The 19,235-nt window shown below is 35.2% G+C and overlaps 1 protein-coding gene across 3 annotated transcripts; it reads right to left on the bottom strand.

Annotated features, from left to right (window-relative positions):
- Positions 1-1,986: 1,986 nt before the first annotated feature.
- Positions 1,987-18,035, bottom strand: LOC121316970 (transmembrane protein 181-like). 3 transcript variants are annotated; one of them, XM_041252425.1, is made up of 17 exons: positions 17,438-18,035; positions 11,218-11,321; positions 10,028-10,095; positions 9,829-9,919; positions 9,217-9,338; positions 8,855-8,974; positions 8,355-8,435; positions 7,608-7,707; positions 7,032-7,162; positions 6,591-6,682; positions 5,907-5,964; positions 5,527-5,629; positions 5,381-5,432; positions 4,871-4,953; positions 3,846-3,935; positions 3,317-3,383; positions 1,987-2,805 (listed from the first exon to the last, which is right to left on the bottom strand). In XM_041252425.1, exons 1-17 carry the CDS (start codon positions 17,566-17,568, stop codon positions 2,721-2,723), a joined length of 1,578 nt encoding a protein of 525 aa, XP_041108359.1. In that variant the 5' UTR covers positions 17,569-18,035; the 3' UTR covers positions 1,987-2,720. The 3 variants fall into 3 exon arrangements, with proteins under 3 accessions (XP_041108359.1, XP_041108360.1, XP_041108361.1); XM_041252426.1 differs by lacking the exon at positions 17,438-18,035 and adding an exon at positions 14,649-14,734; XM_041252427.1 differs by lacking the exon at positions 11,218-11,321 and having other exon boundaries at positions 17,438-17,544.
- Positions 18,036-19,235: the final 1,200 nt, after the last annotated feature.

Below are 19,235 nucleotides of genomic sequence, written 5' to 3'. Positions count from 1 at the left end.
CAAAAATTAATTTTTCTCCTGGCTAATAAAATGTCATTCTGGTTATTAGTGTTAAAGATGCAATCTTGCCTTGAAGAGTCCCTTAAGAGCAACTAGACTTCAGAGAATAACTACCTTTTTCTATTGGTGCCTGCACATTTCTAAACTTGTTTTTCTTAGTAAGAGGGAGAGAGTATCTTTGTGATTTATTAACACTTTATAGCTGCATCTCCAGTTTTAAAGTTGTGTTCCTCTATATTGTACATAGTGAGTTAACTAGCACTGTTTGTGCAGCTTGATATTAACTCTACATTCATTTTATCATACACATCTTACATCACTTTCCTAGATGAGTTACAGATTAATTTCATACAAACATACAATATACAACACAATAATTACCTACATAATGACCTGTGGTTTGCCATTCAGAACTGTACAATAGGTAACTGGCACCCACGTGACATTACAAATACAAATTAATCAAAAGGTACAAATCTAGTGATTATATATGGTTTCATGTCATGATGAAAGGTTCCATATACAAGGCACAAGTTTGTTGTTTTTGTGCTATTTGTGCAGAAGAAAAACTGAGAGGCTTCAATTGTGAATTATTGTGCAGCACAGTATATGCTACCTGTTTACACGTTTTTTCATAAGTGTTAACATGAAAAGGATCAATCCCTGCATATAACAAAAAAATCTACGTTTCTTCCATTTGATTACAATGATTAACAATAAAAACTAATACAGCAAATGTAGGGTTCAATTCCGCGTACTATGAAAAGTACATATAGTATTGGCAGCCAACTAAAATAATCCAGAAAATGTTGTTTCAAGATCCTACCCAGCTTAAAAATGGGCATATTACGACTACTACTACTACTAGTACTAATAATAATAATAATAATAATAATAATATCAAACCACCAAAAAAGGCAGTTGCTATTTGGCATTTAACATTTAGAATTTGAGGAAAGCTTTCTCTAATGCATTGCTGTATTTTAAAACTTTCAAAAAAAGTGACCAACTTAAAGAATGTTGGCACAAATATGTAAGAGTTTTCCAACATTGTTTGGTTTGTCAGTTAGCCATCAGGGGGTGTCTAATGCGAGTATTTTACAGATGTTTATTGGAGTACAAGCCATGCTGGTTAGTTGTATAAATAGTTAAAGTCAAAGCATATTTGCCAATGAAGAGTTGAGGTTTTAGTATGTGATGTTTTTATAGCACGCTTTTAATCTATTCTAACTGGATAAATGTAAGGGCCCCAGTTGTGTTTAAGAAGGTGTAGCACAGAATGTACTGGATGAGGACATAAGAACTGTCATTTCAACAGGATAAACCACTAAAACCAACCTCCAGCAACAAAAACTTAGCTTCTATACGTTCACATATGGTAAGTTATATACAGTTATGATACAGTTTAGCAGCCCTTCCAGTGTGTGAAATCCCTAGAAAAAAAAATTATGCCAATCGCCTACTTTTGGAAATCCAAGAAATAACTGCAGCTTTATGTTTTTAATTAACAAACTTCTACCTCAAACAAAACCACCCACTACTGTGCGATTTTACTACAATGTAATACATTTCATGCTTTGAAAAGGTGTATGTGCTATGGGCAAAGACTGAATTCAGAGAACAATGACAATACATGGGCAATATCTGAAATAAAATTCAATAAAATACAATTCCTTTTCATACACTGCCACTGCAATGTCCTCCTTGCCCACACATTAAAAGCCTGACTGATGGGCCCCAAATCCTAACAGGAAAAAAAAAACAGCTGTTCTATTTCACCTTAACATATGAGCGCTGCTTTTTTCATGATACAATTTTTTAAATGTACAGTAATCTGAAGTATAAATACCATCATGCAATACAGAAAATACACATTAATACAAAAGAAAAGTCAGCAGCTTCAGCATTAAACATGGAATGTAAAGTTGACACATCAGCACGTGCTAACTAAAAAATTGTAAAAAAAATACTGTATTTTAAAAGAAAAAAATAATTATGAATTGGGAAACACTGTACTTCCCTGGTTACCTCAGAAATATAAAGAACACCGTTAGAGAAATCAGGGAATCAAAGCATGAATATATCAAAACGTGCAATTTAAAGCTATAAAAAATGCTACAAATAATGATGTAAACAGGTGTGTAAAGATTTACATCAACTGTAGAAGGGCAATTCTTTCATAAAACACTTCCATTCCTTTCCCTGTTAAGTTCTGAGTAAAACTTGGCCAACTTAAAATAATACACCTATAAATCATAAAGAAAAATTAAAAAAAAAACACAATGCACTTCTTCAAAAATAAAAATATGATTTTAACGTAAATACATAATGTTTTTTTCAGCTAGATATTTTTATACATTATGATGAACAAAATGTATATTTACCTCAAATTAAAGGGGTTTCTTATTATACAAAAAAAAATAATTTTTTTCAGTAGGTCAAATCTTAACTACCTCTCCTTGTATCGTGTTGTGACTGAAGTTAATGTTTGGTAGCAAAATCAATCACCAATCTCCCGGGCAGCAGTACAATTATAACTAACTGTTCCTTGTTAAGTGGCATTTGATTTCTAAATAATAATTTTAAAAAAATATCACCATCCCCCATACTTTTAAATAAAATGCAATTCAGTAGTACACGTAATATTTATACTTATGGTTTTAGTTTGCTACCAAAGCTTAACAGTTACACAAACAGTTTCATTGAAATAATGAGAATGCTCAGTCGCTGTCTGTCTCATCTTCGTACTTGGTACTAGCTTTTACTGCACGTCCATTTTGTAGGGGCATTTCTTCATAGTCACTCCTTTATAAAAAAAAAAAAACATAATAAAAAAGTCATATTGTGTTATTTCATCAAAAGGAAAAAAAAAAACATCAAACCACAGGAAGAATCCTGCTTGAGGAAACAAATTAGTTTTGTTTCCTTTGGCCTTACTCTTCTATTTGAGCTGCTGGAGACAACTACTGAAAAACAGAACACAAAATACAAAGACTTCCTCTGTACACAGTGTAAGAAATAAAATGGAAAAGCAACCGTAATGGATTATAGAGGATGTTCCATAGTCCTGGTCCATGAAGACTATCACAACTACTGTCAGCCCGGACTTTTGGAACACCCTGCGTGTGTGACATTATATATATATGTTTTGAGTTACACAGCTTATATAATAATGATGAAATATGAATACTTTAAAATGTGTACTTCTTTAATAAGCACATTGTGAATATTTCATGTTTTGCTATTTATAACCTAACTTGTTACCAACAAATAAGTAAAATCAACAAAAGCTTCCAAATTGAACCAGAATAGTTACCCATAAATAACCTCGTCGTCCGAGTCATTCAGCATACTAAAGGCTGGATTGTCCTTCAACTGGGAATCTACAGAGAACAATGGTCAACCATTTAACTGACAAAATGCAGTCATTAGAATATATTTTTTGTTTGTTGTTCATATTAATTAAGATAGTCTTTGTCTTGCTGTCTTCACATCACATTAACTCAATTTAATTTAATTATCTAATTAATGTAAATGGTGTATCGTCCAATAGCTGTTTTGTTCTATTTTAATATTTAAGCACTAATCTAAATACTATTATGGGTTCATTCTTTAACAATCCACTTATTACTACATACAATGAAAATACAGGGAAACAAAGTATGTAAAAAAACAGTTATAAATGAATGTTTACGTCATTAGAATAGACTAATGAAATAACTTAGTTTGGACAAATTATATAAAGTCTTCAAAATGTGTACCATAGTGTGGTAGAAAATGATACAACACCAAAAGCCAACCAATGGCTAATTTCTTAGTGTTTGTAACAGAAAAATGTCACTTACTATATAGAGCATTTTTCGAAGGAGAGTACACAAAGGCCAACGTGTAGAGGTAAAAGTTCAATAAACCATAGAAGGATAAAAATTCGGCCGGTGTATACTGAGTTAAGGAAGATCTTAAACAAGAGTATTAAAGCATTCTCAGAAGATCCTCACTACATCTGTATGCTATCCAAAATGACAATGAAAAGCAGACATTTTAATAGCCATTCAGGAAAAGATAACAAGATACAAAATAGTAACAACAAAAAACAGTAGGTAGTTTCTAAAATCAGCTTGAAGTGGCGTTTGTACCATTGTTTATTTTACATTCCCACAACTTTTCATGATGTTTGCAATTTTTTACGAGTAGTTCCGAGTACAGCTGCTCAGACAGTTAAGAGATGTTTTTCATATGAGCTAAGAAAATTATTAAAGCTTTTTTGAAAAGCTCAGAACATTATGGTCGTGAATTTCAATGGACACCTGTAGCATCCATTGATCCCTCCATGACACCACTCTAAAAATCTAAAAAAAAAAATCAGATTCTGATGCAACAAGCACAACACGGACTGGATGATCAATTATATTGTGTGAACAAAGTGTTACGATAATTAAACTCTCAAATAAACCTGCAGCCGCCAATTTTGAAAAGCAAAGTTTTTTGTTTTTTTTTCTGTGAGAGGTCAAACAAAGCACACTACTGGTAGTCATAACAGGAAGAAGAAAGAAAACAGAAGTTACAGCAACTTCAACAAGTTGTGGGGCTTTTCAAAACAGATCAAAGCACTGCCCCACTTCATACTTGCACGTCCATTTTGTTGGGGCATTTGTTCATAGTTGGTCCTTTAAGTCACTCAAGTTCTAATTCAGAACTGCTCAGGCAATTGCAAATAACATAAAAAGGTAAGGAAATGGTAAAATAAATAAACAGATAAATACAAATAAAAAGCCATTTGAGGCTACTTGCTCTTTAACATTCAAAACAACAACGCAAACGGCAGAACTTAAAACAGCTGCTATTTGTGATCATCATCTTGAAAGGATATAGTTTTGATAGTTGGTTGACAGCTCAGATACAAAGTTATCTTGCAAAACCTTTGCTCCAAACCTCAGGTAGAGTATAGCAATGCTGGAAAAAGAAGACTTTTAAAACTGATTGCATCTCAGTTTACTATATCATTATAGCCTTATCAAGTATTATTGGACTGCAGAACATGAGGCCATGTCCAGTATTAAAAATGTACACTTGCATATAGGCCCACCCTAAATGACAGTAGTAAGCTACAGACATGGTACTGGCAGCTTGTTTTGTAGAACCATCAGAATCCCGCCATTGGGAGATTCAGAAGCTTGTAAAAATATCCACTGCTTACCATATGGTCGAGTGAAAAGTGTACTGTAATCAAATGATGTGTACAAAAATGAAAAGGTGACAGTAATAGTATATTAGACAAACAGAAAATACACCCAGTAGGAGTTTTGAAAGGGATATGCATCGTTTAAAACAACTGGTAGCTTTACATTTTGATGATATAAAAAATGTGAGGCACTTTTACCTGATAACCAGCACAACAAATGTCAATGCAGTCAAAAACTTCAATCTAAGATCTAGAAGGAGCAAATAAAATAAAAACAAATAAGTACAAAATCATGTTGCCTTTAAATGATACAGTAAATTATTTACGAAGTCAAAAGAACCTACCAATATATGGCATATTTTTCAACTCTGAGCAGGCTCTTACAATCAAGAAGATGAGATATAAAATATACAAGGAGACCACAATCAGAAAGAAAACCTTCATTCCCTTCAACCAAAAAAAACAAACAAAAAGATTGTAAACATGTAGAAAATGAATTAAGCAAAATTAAAAGCAACTTTATCAAGGCGTTTTAATAAGACGTTTATTTTTATTTTTAAATTTAGTTGTCTCCATTTTTTTTACCCCCCTTTTCTCCCCAATTTAGTGTGCCCAATTATTATCTGTATCCTGGGCTCATCGCTCATGAAATAATAAAATTGCAGCTAATATATTAAATGAATATTGCTTTATGATCAGTTTAATATATATAGTCAGTACTGACCTGGAAATTGCCAGTGTCTACTTTGAATTGGTAGGTTGGGTCGTGCAGCTCATTCACTCTAAAAGACACATGGGAGAAAAATAAAAAGAACTGCAATCTTATAAAATATATCCTCAAATGTGTGCTTTATAGTTTAAAACAGTCTCTAAATTTTCTGAACACCACTCTCACATGTGCATGACTTACTTAATTAGATTCCCCTACTGCACTGTAACAGTCAATTATCTCAACGAAGTCAGGGCGGAGAGCACAATTATGCTTGCATAATTATTCACCTTCAGTCAGCAGTGATTGATAAGGATGTCAGTATAGAAGCAAGCTGGTCTAGTGATTACAGAGCAAACATGTTTGGCAAGCCAGACCAGTATTGAATTCCATGAAAACTGGCGCAGACAACTTTCAGCACAGACTGGTTTGCAAACATGAAAGTAAAATGAATATGTGAAAAATATAACATTACTGATTACACATACCAAAACAATCTTAATAACCAGAAACAGAAACTTGATAGCACAGCAACTATTTTGAGTTATTTAAATTGTAATCCATGTTTATGTATATTAAGTAAAATATTCTACTATGAAACGCTCCAAATTTTAAAACAGAATATTCAAAATTATTTGAACACTGCACATATAAAATTAGGTAAAGAAAAAAAACTTTATTAGGTAATATATTACTTACGTTTGCCATATCCCTAGTGTTACAGCAGATAACCAAAGAAGGCCAACAATAAAAAGCTTGGGCATATAGAATGTTAAACACTTCCGTTCTCCCTAAAACGAAAGTTGAGATATAGTAAAACAAGTTGGAAACCTTGCATATCAATGATAGTGACATACTGGTTTCATTTATATGGTAAAACCTATTAAAAGTACTAAAAAGAAACTTGTTAGACAAACATTTTCACAGGTTGTTTCGATCAAGGTCTTCAAGTGAACATGTACTGCATCAATATGTGCACCTTCTCTTCTTTATTATCAGGAATGGGGGTTTAATAAAGTTTCTTTACTACCTTGAGGTTGACATCTGAGGGTTAAAGCAGACCAGATTAACCAGTTATTCTGTATTACCAGCACAGGCACTGATCTTCAGGAGACAGAGATGTACAAATATCTTCCTTACCTGAACCCGAAATCCGTGGTAGACACAGAGCCAGAATAGTAAAAGGGCACACAGGAATACAGCCTGGAAAAGATCATCCAGCATCCCTGGAAACCAGCTGTTCATCAGGAATGAGAGAGGGAAGAATGGATCTAAGACAAACACATACAAGCTTTAGAAATCACAGGGAAAAGTTCTGCATGTAGCAGTGAGACAGTCAGCGGTTTCTGGACAACAACAATGCAATTTGTTTGAAAGAATCATAGAAAACAGTACCAACTGTAAAAACAGCAACTGTAAAGAGTGTGTGGTTTGCATCATTGATATGGCCTAGGCCTAAAGGTTACAACAGTGAGGTAAAAATGTTACTGGACAACAGGTTGATCTAATTGAGAACAATTTGGGTATCAAATATTAAGAGAATTTTCTGTGGCAGATTTGGCACATGACCACATTTTATGTAATCCATCTTAAGTTACAGGTAAAAGTGAAGGGCACCGTTATCACATTTAGCCCAGTTTCCATAACGAGGACAATATCAAAAGAAAAGTGTACATTCAACACTCCGAGCCTGAAATGAGAAGAGTGGTGGCTAACCGTTATAAAGCAGCAGCAGTGGTAACAGGATAGACATCCATTTCTGTTCGATTCCCCAGTCTCTCATGGAGAACTTTCGGAGGGAGTGCGCAAACAAGCACTGAAAGAAAGACATTACAGGGTTGCTCTTAACTCTGTACAGTCCTTACAAGGCTACCAAATACAACTGCAGCAAAGAATGTGTGCAAGGCAGAAAGAAAAAAACAAAAACACACATTTTTAGGTTTTAGTTAGGTTATTGGATTTATTGATGTGCACATATTATTATTATTATTATTATTATTATTATTATTAATAATAATAATAATTATATTTATGTATAGTTTTTTTTTTAAACATCACTCTGGATTTTTTTTATTTGTTTAGGCTGTGCCTCTGAGGATAAGACTGGGCTCAATCTGGCAGGCAGGACCGCTGTGGGCTGCAGTCAGTAGGACAGGGCTGGGCAGGGGGCTCCTACCCAGGATCTTTCCTTAAAGATGGTGTCACGTTCAGGGTTACAAAAAACTGAAACCAGACACTCTACAAAAGCCAATAACAGAACCTTGTGGCTTAAGTGTCTGTGTATCCCAACACCCTAGACCACTAATGCTAGTACTAGACTTGAATGTACTTTCCAAGATCTGCACTTTTGTCTGCATTACATTGCTGGACCAATATGGCTGCTATATTTGAGATCAAGTAATCCAATAATAAAATGGCTCCACTGTTTGTTTTTTTGTTTATAAAATACACATATATACTTACTGTGACCATAAATGTGAAGACCACGAAAACAAACCGAAACCAAATTTCAACTTGAGAAAATGAGGGATTGTACATCTTCCACTGCAAGTTGAATAAACAATGAATTCAAAAGGGCAATGTGAATTTAAAAAAAAAAAGGATCAGTCACTTCTGCATTTTAAAATGTCAGAATATACACTAGCCATTTAGGTTAAAGTATTTAATAAAATATTTTATTTTCATAATTTTAAGCTTCAAGTTACAAATAATTGTTTTCATTTTGTAAACAGTGATGGATTTACAGTAACAACCAATAATTCTGAGGTACTGTACCTATCAAGTTCATACAATTTTAGTCAACTTAGCAACATTCCTGAGAACCTCAAAATAAAAATAAAAACTTTACCTCAGGTTGACTGTCCTGCCTGAGTGAAATCTTTGTCTCCAAATGGGTTTTATGTGTATTTAATCCCATTTATAGACATCACCAAAAAATACATATTTTAAAATGCTGTACTTACCGTGAAATATACCTCCTTAATTTCGTATTTCATTGTCTGGAGTTTCGCTAAGTTAACGTTTATCTGATACCTTGTATAATTTAGATACCCAAGGTGTACCACAATGATTTCCTCACAATTCTGAAAATGTACAAAGCAAAGCTGAATGTTACATTCCTACAATTATTTAAAGGAATACAGATTTTCTTTCAGTCCCAAAGGAAACTGATAAATAAACAATGTACCTTTTAAATATAGTTCTATAACTGGTAACAAAATTGCACAGAAGAAAATGTATTTGATTTGCTGCATTAAGTTGGGCACCAGGTTTATTCAACTAAAAAAAAAAACATTGAGATTTGATAAGCTTGTGTAATACTTACAGCACCACAGTGAAGTAACCTGCTACGATTATAAACGTTGTCACGGATGTGCATCACACTAGCATTCTGTATTATACCTTTTATCTCAACGCTCATATCAAACTCTTTATGAAAATCCATATCTACAATGCAGGAGAGACATACAGTTAGTACTGTTTGATTAGTTTTCTGATTAAACAATATTCTTGTCTGATGAAAAAGCAGTGGTTCCACTGTTCACATCTGTAAATTTTCAGTTTACTAAAACAAAACATTCAATCTAAACTCAGAGATATCAGACACTAGACTAACTCAGTGCATTATTTACTTGCTTTTTAGTAACTTGAGAGCATTTATATGAACAAGCTGTACTGCTTACTAAATAGGGACCCCTTTTTCACCAATGTATGAATGTTAGTTTTGCAGGTTGTGCTTCTTGGAGAATTTGGCACCAAAGATAAGTGGCTAAGTGTAAACAGTACTGTTTAGTTTACTGAAGTCAGAGAACACAATTACATTTAGTAACCACTGCTGTCCCACTGTGGAGCTATAACTGTTCAAAGGACACGCTATCAGATGCAAGGGCTCAACAGTGAGAACTCTACCCTAGCAGTGAGACATTAGAACACTTACCATCAACCTGAATCAGCTCTATTTGACAAGTCAGCCATAGCTGCTGATTATATGTCGACAATGCTGGCGACGTCAGCTGAAATGGACCAGTCTAAAAGAAAAACAAGCATACATAACTTAAGACATTATTCATAACAGTTCATTCACAACTGCAGTGAGGCTTAAGGCATTACTAAACAGCTACAAGGTGTAGTTCTACCTTTGAAGTGTTGCTCAGTATTGACAGCTTGGACCCACTAAATGTTGACTTGTCAATGATTTTAGGGCCTGTGGGGAAAACAATTTAAAAAGAAAAAATATAAGGCATTTAATACGGCACAAGATGTGCGTACTATACAAGAAGTGTGAATTCTAAAAAGGATGCTTACTGCTAAATACTTTCCTTTTGCCTACTTCAGATACAACCCTTTGTGGTTGTAATGTGTAACAAACCTACCATACCATACCTTTACAATCTGTTTCAAAGCTCTTTTCGAAATGGCCGCTCTAGTGCACCGATAGTGAAAGGATTACTGCCCACCTTGTCGAACAGATAAAACAGCAATAACAATCCTTGATGTTGTACGGAACAGAAAAGCCAGAGCACTTGTTATGTAATGTTTTTTATTTTTTGTTTTTCAAAATCGCTCTTCCTCCAGTGATTTAGAGGACAGATCTCAAACCCCAGTGCATTAGGGTACATTTTGAAAAGAGCTTTGAAACAGGCTTCAAAGTTATGTGTAAAAAGTTATCAGGATGTTAATGAAAAAAAAACAAACAAACAAAAAAAAAAAACAGGTATGTTATTTAAACAGTTGTAGCAACACCTATAACATATTTTTCGGAACCCCGCTACTAACTTTTTAAAGCACAGCTGTCTGCATGTTTGAAACCGGGAAATGTTTTGCTTATCTACCAAAGTCGACAGCAGCATTTCCCCAAAGGCACAGAAAATTGAAAATGGCACAGTACATGTTAAGAATGCGTTACATTCAAAAAATGAAAAATGCTTCTAATTTTTAGCAACTAGAAACTGGATGTTAATGAGAACCTTAACATGTAATAAAACGCCTTGTCAAATTACCAAGGTACGTTTCTATTCAGCGTCTCTGAAACCAGGACAAGGATATGCAATCTCTGAAAAATGCACTTCACTGTAAACCCACCAAGAGTTGATTCAGCAGTACTCAGATTGATACACTTTAAAATGTGAGGCAGGTCTGACATCACTGTAATTACTGCCTTTGGATAACAAAGGTTAGCACTGACAACACACAAAGGGTTGCACCACAGCCCTTAGCAGAAACAACCTTTAGCACTTACTGTGTAAGGCAATAATAATTCCTGTAGTTTAGGCTTATTGTCTATAATTTGTCACAATATAAAAGAGCATCTTTTTTTTTTTCTTACCTGCTATACCAATGAAAACTGTTATCCCAAAGCAGATGAAGAAAATGACAAAAACAAGGACAAAGTGTCGCTTGGAGAGAGTGTACAGCCGCATCGGCGCCAGCCTGAAACAAACACAAAAGGCCATCATGTCAGGCCTTGAATACTCTAATTCAGTTCCAAATTGTTTTTACTTAAATTCGAACTGAATTATACGCCCATGATTTTGGTACTCCAGGACCTTCTGAAAATAGGGCTATGCCACATCCAGCCTATCGAGATGTTAGGATAAAAGGTCCGAATTTGGTCAATCTTAAAGCGTTACCGGTAAATGTCAACTTTTACCAAATAAGGTGGTAAATGTCAGAAATGAAGATGAAATAGATTGCCTTTCAGACATTTACCAGTTACTCTTATGATTTACCAAAGAATGTACTTATTCCTGCATATAAATTGTCAATTAACAAAATAACACCGTGTAACAATTTTTTTTTTTTTTTTTTTTTTTTTGGTTCCTGGGTAGTAAGTGTTATTTCCTAATTGCTTATGCCTCAAAAGTACAGAAAATGGCTATTATTCCTCACAAACTTTGCTTTCGTGACCAGGACAGTGATATTTTGAAATTTACCTATTTTCCAGAACATTCCAGATAGATTCAGTGCTGAGTAAACTTGGAGTAACTTCTAGAACTTTCTAGAACTTTCCAGTAATATAAATAGTAGTATAAATACAGGGGCTTTAAGCCCACCAGTTCAGTTTAGTTCCAGCTGCCTAAGTGGATACATATCTGCATTTTTCTGAGATGGCATCAAGAGGCTGCAATGGTGGCATTCCTGATGGGTCTCCAAGGCGTTTTTACCAAGTTTCCCTGCTATCTTTGCCTTTGGGACAGCAGGGACACCAAGGCGCACTACCACAGGCAGGACTGGCCACAGCGGACCGAGTTCTCTGTGGGGAGGAACAACGTCAAGTGGGAGCCACTGGTGGACCCCCGGAAGGTGCTGATGCCACCACTGCACATCAAATTGGGCCTTATGAAACAATTTGTCAGAGCTCTAGATAAGGAGTCGGCAGCCTTCAAGTACCTTCAAGACTTCTTCCCTAAGCTGTCTGAGGCAAAGGTCAAAGCCGGTGTTTTCGTCGGACCACAGATAAAGAAGATCCTGGAGTGCAATTAATTCTCCAAGAAGTTCACTAGTAAGGAGAAAGCGGCTTAGAACAGCTTTGTCGCAGTGGTTCGGGGCTTCCTGGGCAATCACAAGGCCGAAAACTATGTGCTGGTTGAGACTCTGGTGAAGAACTACGGCACAATGGGCTGTAGGATGTCCCTCAAAGTCCATATCCTTGATGCTCATCTTGATAAATTCAAGGAGAACATGGGAGCGTACTCGGAGGAGCAAGACGAGTGCTTCCACCAGGATATACTGGACTTTGAACGCCGCTACCAAGGACAGTATAACAAGAACATGATGGGAGATACATTTGGGGGCTGATTCATGAAAGTGATTTACAGTATAATCGTAAATCTCGAAAAACTACTCACTTCTAAATCTTTTGTAGTCATTTTTGTATTACTTTAGTATAAATACATGTTAATTTGGATTCATATGTTGTTTTTTTCTAACTTTATGTGAACGAAAAGACACAAATTCGCCCGTTTTCTCATTGGAAATAGGTAAATTTCAAAATATCACTGTCCTGGTCACAAAAGCAAAGTTTGTGGGGAATAATAGCCATTTTCTATACTTTTGAGGCATAAGCAATTAGGAAATAACACTTACTACCCAGGAACAAAAATTGTGTTACATAGTGTCATTAATGTCAGATTATATTTATTTCTGCATACACATTTTACATTAAGAAAAAAAAATTGATGTCAAACATGCCTCTTCCATTATGAAAATAATAACGAATAAGCTTACAGTAATGCACAATTGAGCGATTTAAACTAGTTCAACATGGTACTGAACAATATTGTGATCCAGTAATGCAGAACAACCAACATTCTGGTAAATTTGCATATAAACAATTCACAATGGTGTTGAAGGATACGGTACTCCAAATACACAGTAGTTTGATGAAAAATATGCAAATTAATCATTTCGGACCTTAGTTTTTTCAACAGAAAATCCCACTGGTTATGACACAAAATGCCAGACAGGCAGTGAATAGCTATATTTACTTATTGCAGCGTGGTAGACTTTTGTGTCACTTGGAGTTACACATGACTACTGTAAAGAGTGGCAAGTGAATTTGTAAAAGTACTCTGAAGTCAAGTGTTTGGCTCTTAAGTGTTCTATCCCTTCCAGTTGAATTGATTTCTCTGTTGGAGATGGAAAACTAGAAGTAAATTGTGAAGACTTGAACAAAGTACAAGCGGGCCAGACAACAACAAAAAAAAACAACAACATCCAGGTTGGATATACCATTTGTGCAGCACAACCTGCAAATATGAAGCCATTCCAACTTGGTCCAATGTATATTTTTACGGCACAATTTAATACTGAAGATGTTTTTTGTGCAAAAAGATGAATTTGTTGAGTAGTTGTAAACAAAGTAGTTTTGTGTTATGTTTTATTTCTCGATGTATAGTGTAACGTTAGAAGGGGTTGATTAATTTCTGCTTGCACATGCTCTTTAGGAAAAATATGTTCTACCGAAAAACAAACAAAATTCACTATAATGCACGTGTTACATATTTGGCGCTGTATAAATCGCTGCATTTGTTAGACACGTTTTGTTTACTATCCTGTAATTCCTGTCCGCAATTTATGTAGCATCAAGAACACAAGCAGCGTTCCCACCATCTCTATCAATACAATGAAACACAACTACATACGTGTCTACTCTAACATTATACCCGAGTTTTAACTTTTTACCTCAAATCAACACTGAGATCAAATACTGATAAATGAAAATGTGTATCTGTGTGTCTGACTTTTTATTATTATTATTATTATTATTATTATTTATTATTATTATTATTATTAGATTTCAAAGCGCTCAGTAGCAAGGCAGTAACGTTAACTCAACTTCCACGTCCTGCAGGCGTTTAATCGTGAATTCCAGATTTCTTCATTGGGCATGTCGATTTATGGTTGCATTTACTGTTCAAATGCCCGTTTTTAAAAATGCAGTTTTTATTATTGGCACTGAGGTATCTGCGCTATTTGTAAAGTATATAACGTAGACAAATACATTTTTTGTCGACTCCTAAACAACTGAACCTTGTATGCAACGTGTCATGAGGCATATGTCAAAGCACTTCAACACCCGTCACCAATCGACTGCGTGGGGTGTACTTATGCAGGGCTAAATTATAATTCAAACATGTAGTCAGACCCTGAGTTTTAAACCAAGCAGACTAAACCAACTATTGGAACGTAGGCTATTGATAACTTCTCAAAACCTAATTAATAGATTATCAGACATTACCAAAAATATTTACTTACCGATCCATGATTATACTTTGGAATCAGGCTGAAGCCCAAAGATAAACTCACTCCCACCAGCCCATATCCGCATACCTCAATCGGCGCAACTGCGATTGCTACGAAACGTCACACTCAAATCATGTGACGAGTGATCACAACAAAGGAGGGCGGGGCAAGTAATTATATAGAGCCATTCACTGCAGCAGCTTCTTTCTCCAGCTCTTTCACAGCGGAGTGGAAGATGCAATACAAAACATGAACGATTATATATATATATATATATATATATATATATATATATATATATATATATATATATATAAAAGGCACCACCTTGAGGGCTATAACCATTTTCTGACTGTAATATATAATCGTTCATATTTTGTATTGTATCTTCAACTCCGCTGTGAAAGAGCTGGAGAAAGAAGCTGCTGTGTGTGTGTGTGTGTGTGTATATATAAAGTAGCTCAAATCAAGATTGATATATGCAACTTGAACTATTCATAACAGCAAAAATGCTGCCTACTGAACAAATCCTAAACAGTAACAAATACTGTACTATGAAAACTCAAATGCATCTAATTTAATTACACCAACATTATAGTTTTACTTTGCTTTTCCATTCAGAAAGTAGTGCCATCTGGTTAGTGTGAAAACAGGCCTTTTAAATATTGAGACTACAGAGATGGAAGCATTATCAAAATGCTTGCCCAGTAAGCCAGGTTGGCTATTCCAGCTTGTTTAAGAGCCCCATCACTGTGCACACACCTGTCACAAATCTATTTGAAAATATTACCAGAAGGATAATACTGAATGTGCCCAGAGGTGAATGTGCCATGTTTCTGTGCAAAAAAAAATATGCTTTGATTATTGTTAGCAGGCAGTCCTTTAAACAAAACAAAATATAGCTAGCACTTTCTAAACCTGATTATCTGAAATTAAATTTGATTATCCAAACAAATGTCACATCTTCTCAAAGTCTAGCCTTTATTATCTCAAATACATTTTATTTTTTTTTCAGTTTAATATTTTTTAAAACAACTGTTAAGAAAGTAAGCTTCCCATTTTAAAATCAAAGGTAAACAATGACACCTAAAAGAGGCCAATTTGGGGTGATTTCAATTGCCTGAATCTGCCACAAAGCACAGATGGTGTTTTTTTTTTTTGTTTTGTTTTGTTTTTTCAATAAGCATTTTATTGGTGCCACTGTAGTTCTTTAAAAAAAAGGATGTGACTTAATTTATTGCTCTACATGCTTGTTTGCTGTTACCAGTTGTATATGCAAAATAAACATTGAGAAATACTGGAATATTTTACCATGGAGGAAACACATGGGTTTGTTTACTGATCCATTTATCTGTGATGAACCTCAACAGGGACAGGATATTACTGTTATGGTACAACAATAGCTGAGGATCAGATTTGTTTGAGGTGGCCGATGTAAGGAAAAAATAAAAGACTTTAATATAAGTCTATACTATTAATTATCACTTAATGGATTTAGTAAGTATATTGCTTTCTGACTAATGGGGCTTTGCTATGGAGACCTTATGCCCTGCCCTACCCAATATTTGAATGTATATTTTAATGTCTGCATATTTTATATTAATTATAAACCACAATTAATCTGGCAATGACAGATCTGTATTATAGAAAACCTGTTTTTTAATGTGTCAATGCTGTACAACAAGAAGCATTTTCTTTACTTTTAACAGATGTAGTGTAAAACACAGTCAACTTATTAGTTGGTACTGTATTAATATTGTACGTTTTACAATACCCGTGGGATGTGTGTGTTTATTGTGCTGAATTGAATAAGTTTATTATCATATAATAGTGCTGCGTGAAAGGGGATCCACATCTTCCTCAGATAAGCCATTGTTTCAGTGAATCATCACTATCTAATCAGTGACCATATAGAAAAGACATGTACAGATTTTGTAAAATTGCTTAAGGGATGTTTTCCTTCTCAGTGGTCGTGCTCCTGGCACATGTGGTATGTGAGCCCTCGTTTTACAGAGATAATGTGAAAAGTGAACAACCGTTATTCTATTATAAAAATCTTCACTGAAAAAATCTATTTAAAACCCATTTGCCAATAGAGCATCAATAGACCAAGATGGCTGCTGCGTACCTGCTATATAGTACAGTATAGCAGTTTCAGGAACATACCCACGCAGTCGCCAATTTGAGCACACAGTGTTTATTATATAAAACGTACAAAGTTATTCCTAAGAATACACCAGACGACCGGGAAGGGGCTTTAAAATGATTCGCATTATGACAATTCCCAGCAGTCATTTAACCGCGCGCGGGGGACATTTTGAAAGAACTTGTCATCATTCATTCTGTTGCATTACTGCATATGTAACATTTTGGTATTTCCCAATAAAATGCAATGATGCTTGATATAACAAATTATGCCAAAATAATCCCCCGAATAAAGATAAATGACAGGTGCGATTTGAATGGCTTTTTTTTTTTTTTTCCACCCCGTGATCGTCCGGTTTTTCTTAGGGAGCAGTGATTTCTATGCCCACGACTCTAGTAAAAACAGAATGGGTGTAATGTGTCACAAAAACAAGACACCAGATAATTACACTTGTATATAATGCTTTTGTGCACATAACCCTGCACAAATTTGATTAAACATGAGTTTGCAATATCTGCCCCAGCTTACTCAAGTGGTTTGGTTCAATACTGCTAGGATGAGAGGAGGTTTAGCATTTATAAATATCTCATCTTTGAAAGCAAACACATAGTCCTGTAATTAATATCTGTGGGTGGTGCGTATATTGAATTATTACCTGTAATATCGATCATCTCTATCCGGTGTTAGGTCCTCCTTTAATTGTTTATAGGCTTCGTGCGCCTTTTTACAGAAGTACTTCAGCTCGGTGTACAGCGGAATTTCAAAGCCAGGATACTCTGAGTCCATAATGATGTATTAATGTTGCTGCTTTATTTTTCTTTGTGGAAATGGCGATATTGAAGCCCTTTTTATTCTGCCTTTATGTTTTCTTCGTAGTTCTGTTATCGATGATGTAAAAGCAGCAGCTGCATCTTTTTGTTGTGTTGTTCTTAATAAGCAAAGGTATATTTATAAGTCGTGGAAAACGAAGACAGTACCACTTGCGTTGTTTGTGAGCACTGCGCCTAATTTCATCACCAAGGTTAGAGCACTGTTTAACCTTGAAATAATATAGGTATGTTACTATTATGATGTGCTCTGTGCAAGTGCTCAAATGGTAAATCAGCCAGGTTTTTTTTTTCTTCTTTTTTTTTTTTTTTTTGGTGTTGCAGGTGTAAAAGACAAATGTGCTGGTGCTACTCCGTATAGACTATACCGATGGATGGAGTCCCGAAGCCTGCAGCACAGGAGGTGAATCATAATGCAGCACAGGATAAATGGACGTCACCACAACATGACAGAAACTTGAAAGTGGTTATATGTCACTCAAAATGCTGAAGGTGTTTTTGGTCGATACCTACCTACTATATTTCATGGATGTTAATCCCACCAAATTGAAGTGCTTTGTACCCAGGGGCATGTTAATGCTTGTTTAATAAAAGTCAACTGCCGGGAAACTGAATTTCAATAAGGTACAATGTTGGTCCCTTGAAAAAAATAATTTGAAGCTGAATCTAGTTCTTATCTTTGATTACAGTATGTGATTTGTACATAGTATACTGTATGCAAAAACGACACAAGTATGAAAGTGTTGTTCTTCAGAGAAGTGTGACAATTTACCAAAGGTTACCACTTCTGCAAATGGTGTTCTCCAGAATGTCCCACAATGCCACTAACACCGCAACAAGCACCATAGATCTGGATATAGAACTATCTCCAATATAAACTGCCAGCTCAGCTGTTTCTTTTTCCACAGGGAGATATACAGAATAAAAGCTGAGAATTCAATTTTAATTAATTGAGGGGCAATGCATTTATTTACACAAAAACATGTGTAGGTGTTAGCAACGGAAAGGACCATCCACTAGAAAGTGTCTTGAGGGCATCAGATGATTCTAGGCATTTACCAAGCACTGCCACCTTTCACTTTCTGAGCTCGTCACCTGTCCAACCCCAGCACTAAAACATGAACCTAACCATTAAGGATCATCGGATGCCCAGAATACAGTTTGTAGTGGATAGTCCTTTGTGCTGCTAGGTGTTATTGGAAGCTTTTTAAAACACCTCAGGATATTCAAAATTACTTAATGTGCTATACAATTGGGTGTGTTCATTTGTGATTTGTCATGGGTTGTGTGACATTTTGGGGCTGCTTTGTCTGTTTTGCAAAGATAAATGATTTAGGGAAACATTTTAAATATCTCAGACCTCTTCCTTTGTCGGCTTTCTCTGTCTGTGAAAGGGATCAAGACAGTAAAGCATCTTGTCCCTGTATCACCATTGGCAACCCAAACATTAATTCTGTTGTACTCACAAGTCTAGAATTATAAGGGGGACTGATTTGTGAGTCAATACTGTACCATGATCCCCAACCATAAACTGTTCATGTAAAAATGTGAGTCAAGTTCGTCCACAAATCCAGACTCCCAGTTCATAATGTTGCAACCATTTTTTTTTTACCACAAAACATTTCT

This window comes from Polyodon spathula, chromosome 6 (assembly GCF_017654505.1).
Source record: "Polyodon spathula isolate WHYD16114869_AA chromosome 6, ASM1765450v1, whole genome shotgun sequence".
In the NCBI taxonomy this organism is placed as follows: Eukaryota; Metazoa; Chordata; class Actinopteri; order Acipenseriformes; family Polyodontidae; genus Polyodon; species Polyodon spathula.
Note: the sequence above shows the minus strand (reverse complement) of the source record. Positions and strands in the feature narration are given on the sequence as shown.

What these genes read in the sequence shown, in the direction of transcription:
- LOC121316970 (XM_041252425.1), bottom strand. Translation starts at nt 17,568, where the DNA reads ATGGACTCAGAGTATCCTGGCTTTGAAATTCCGCTGTACACCGAGCTG. An exon ending in AGAGATGATCGATATTACAG is followed by an intron (nt 11,322 to 17,437) that starts GTAATAATTCAA and finishes TGTTTGTTTCAG; the next exon opens with GCTGGCGCCGATGCGGCTGT. An exon ending in ACACTAGGGATATGGCAAAC is followed by an intron (nt 5,965 to 6,590) that starts GTAAGTAATATA and finishes TGTGTCTTTTAG; the next exon opens with AGTGAATGAGCTGCACGACC.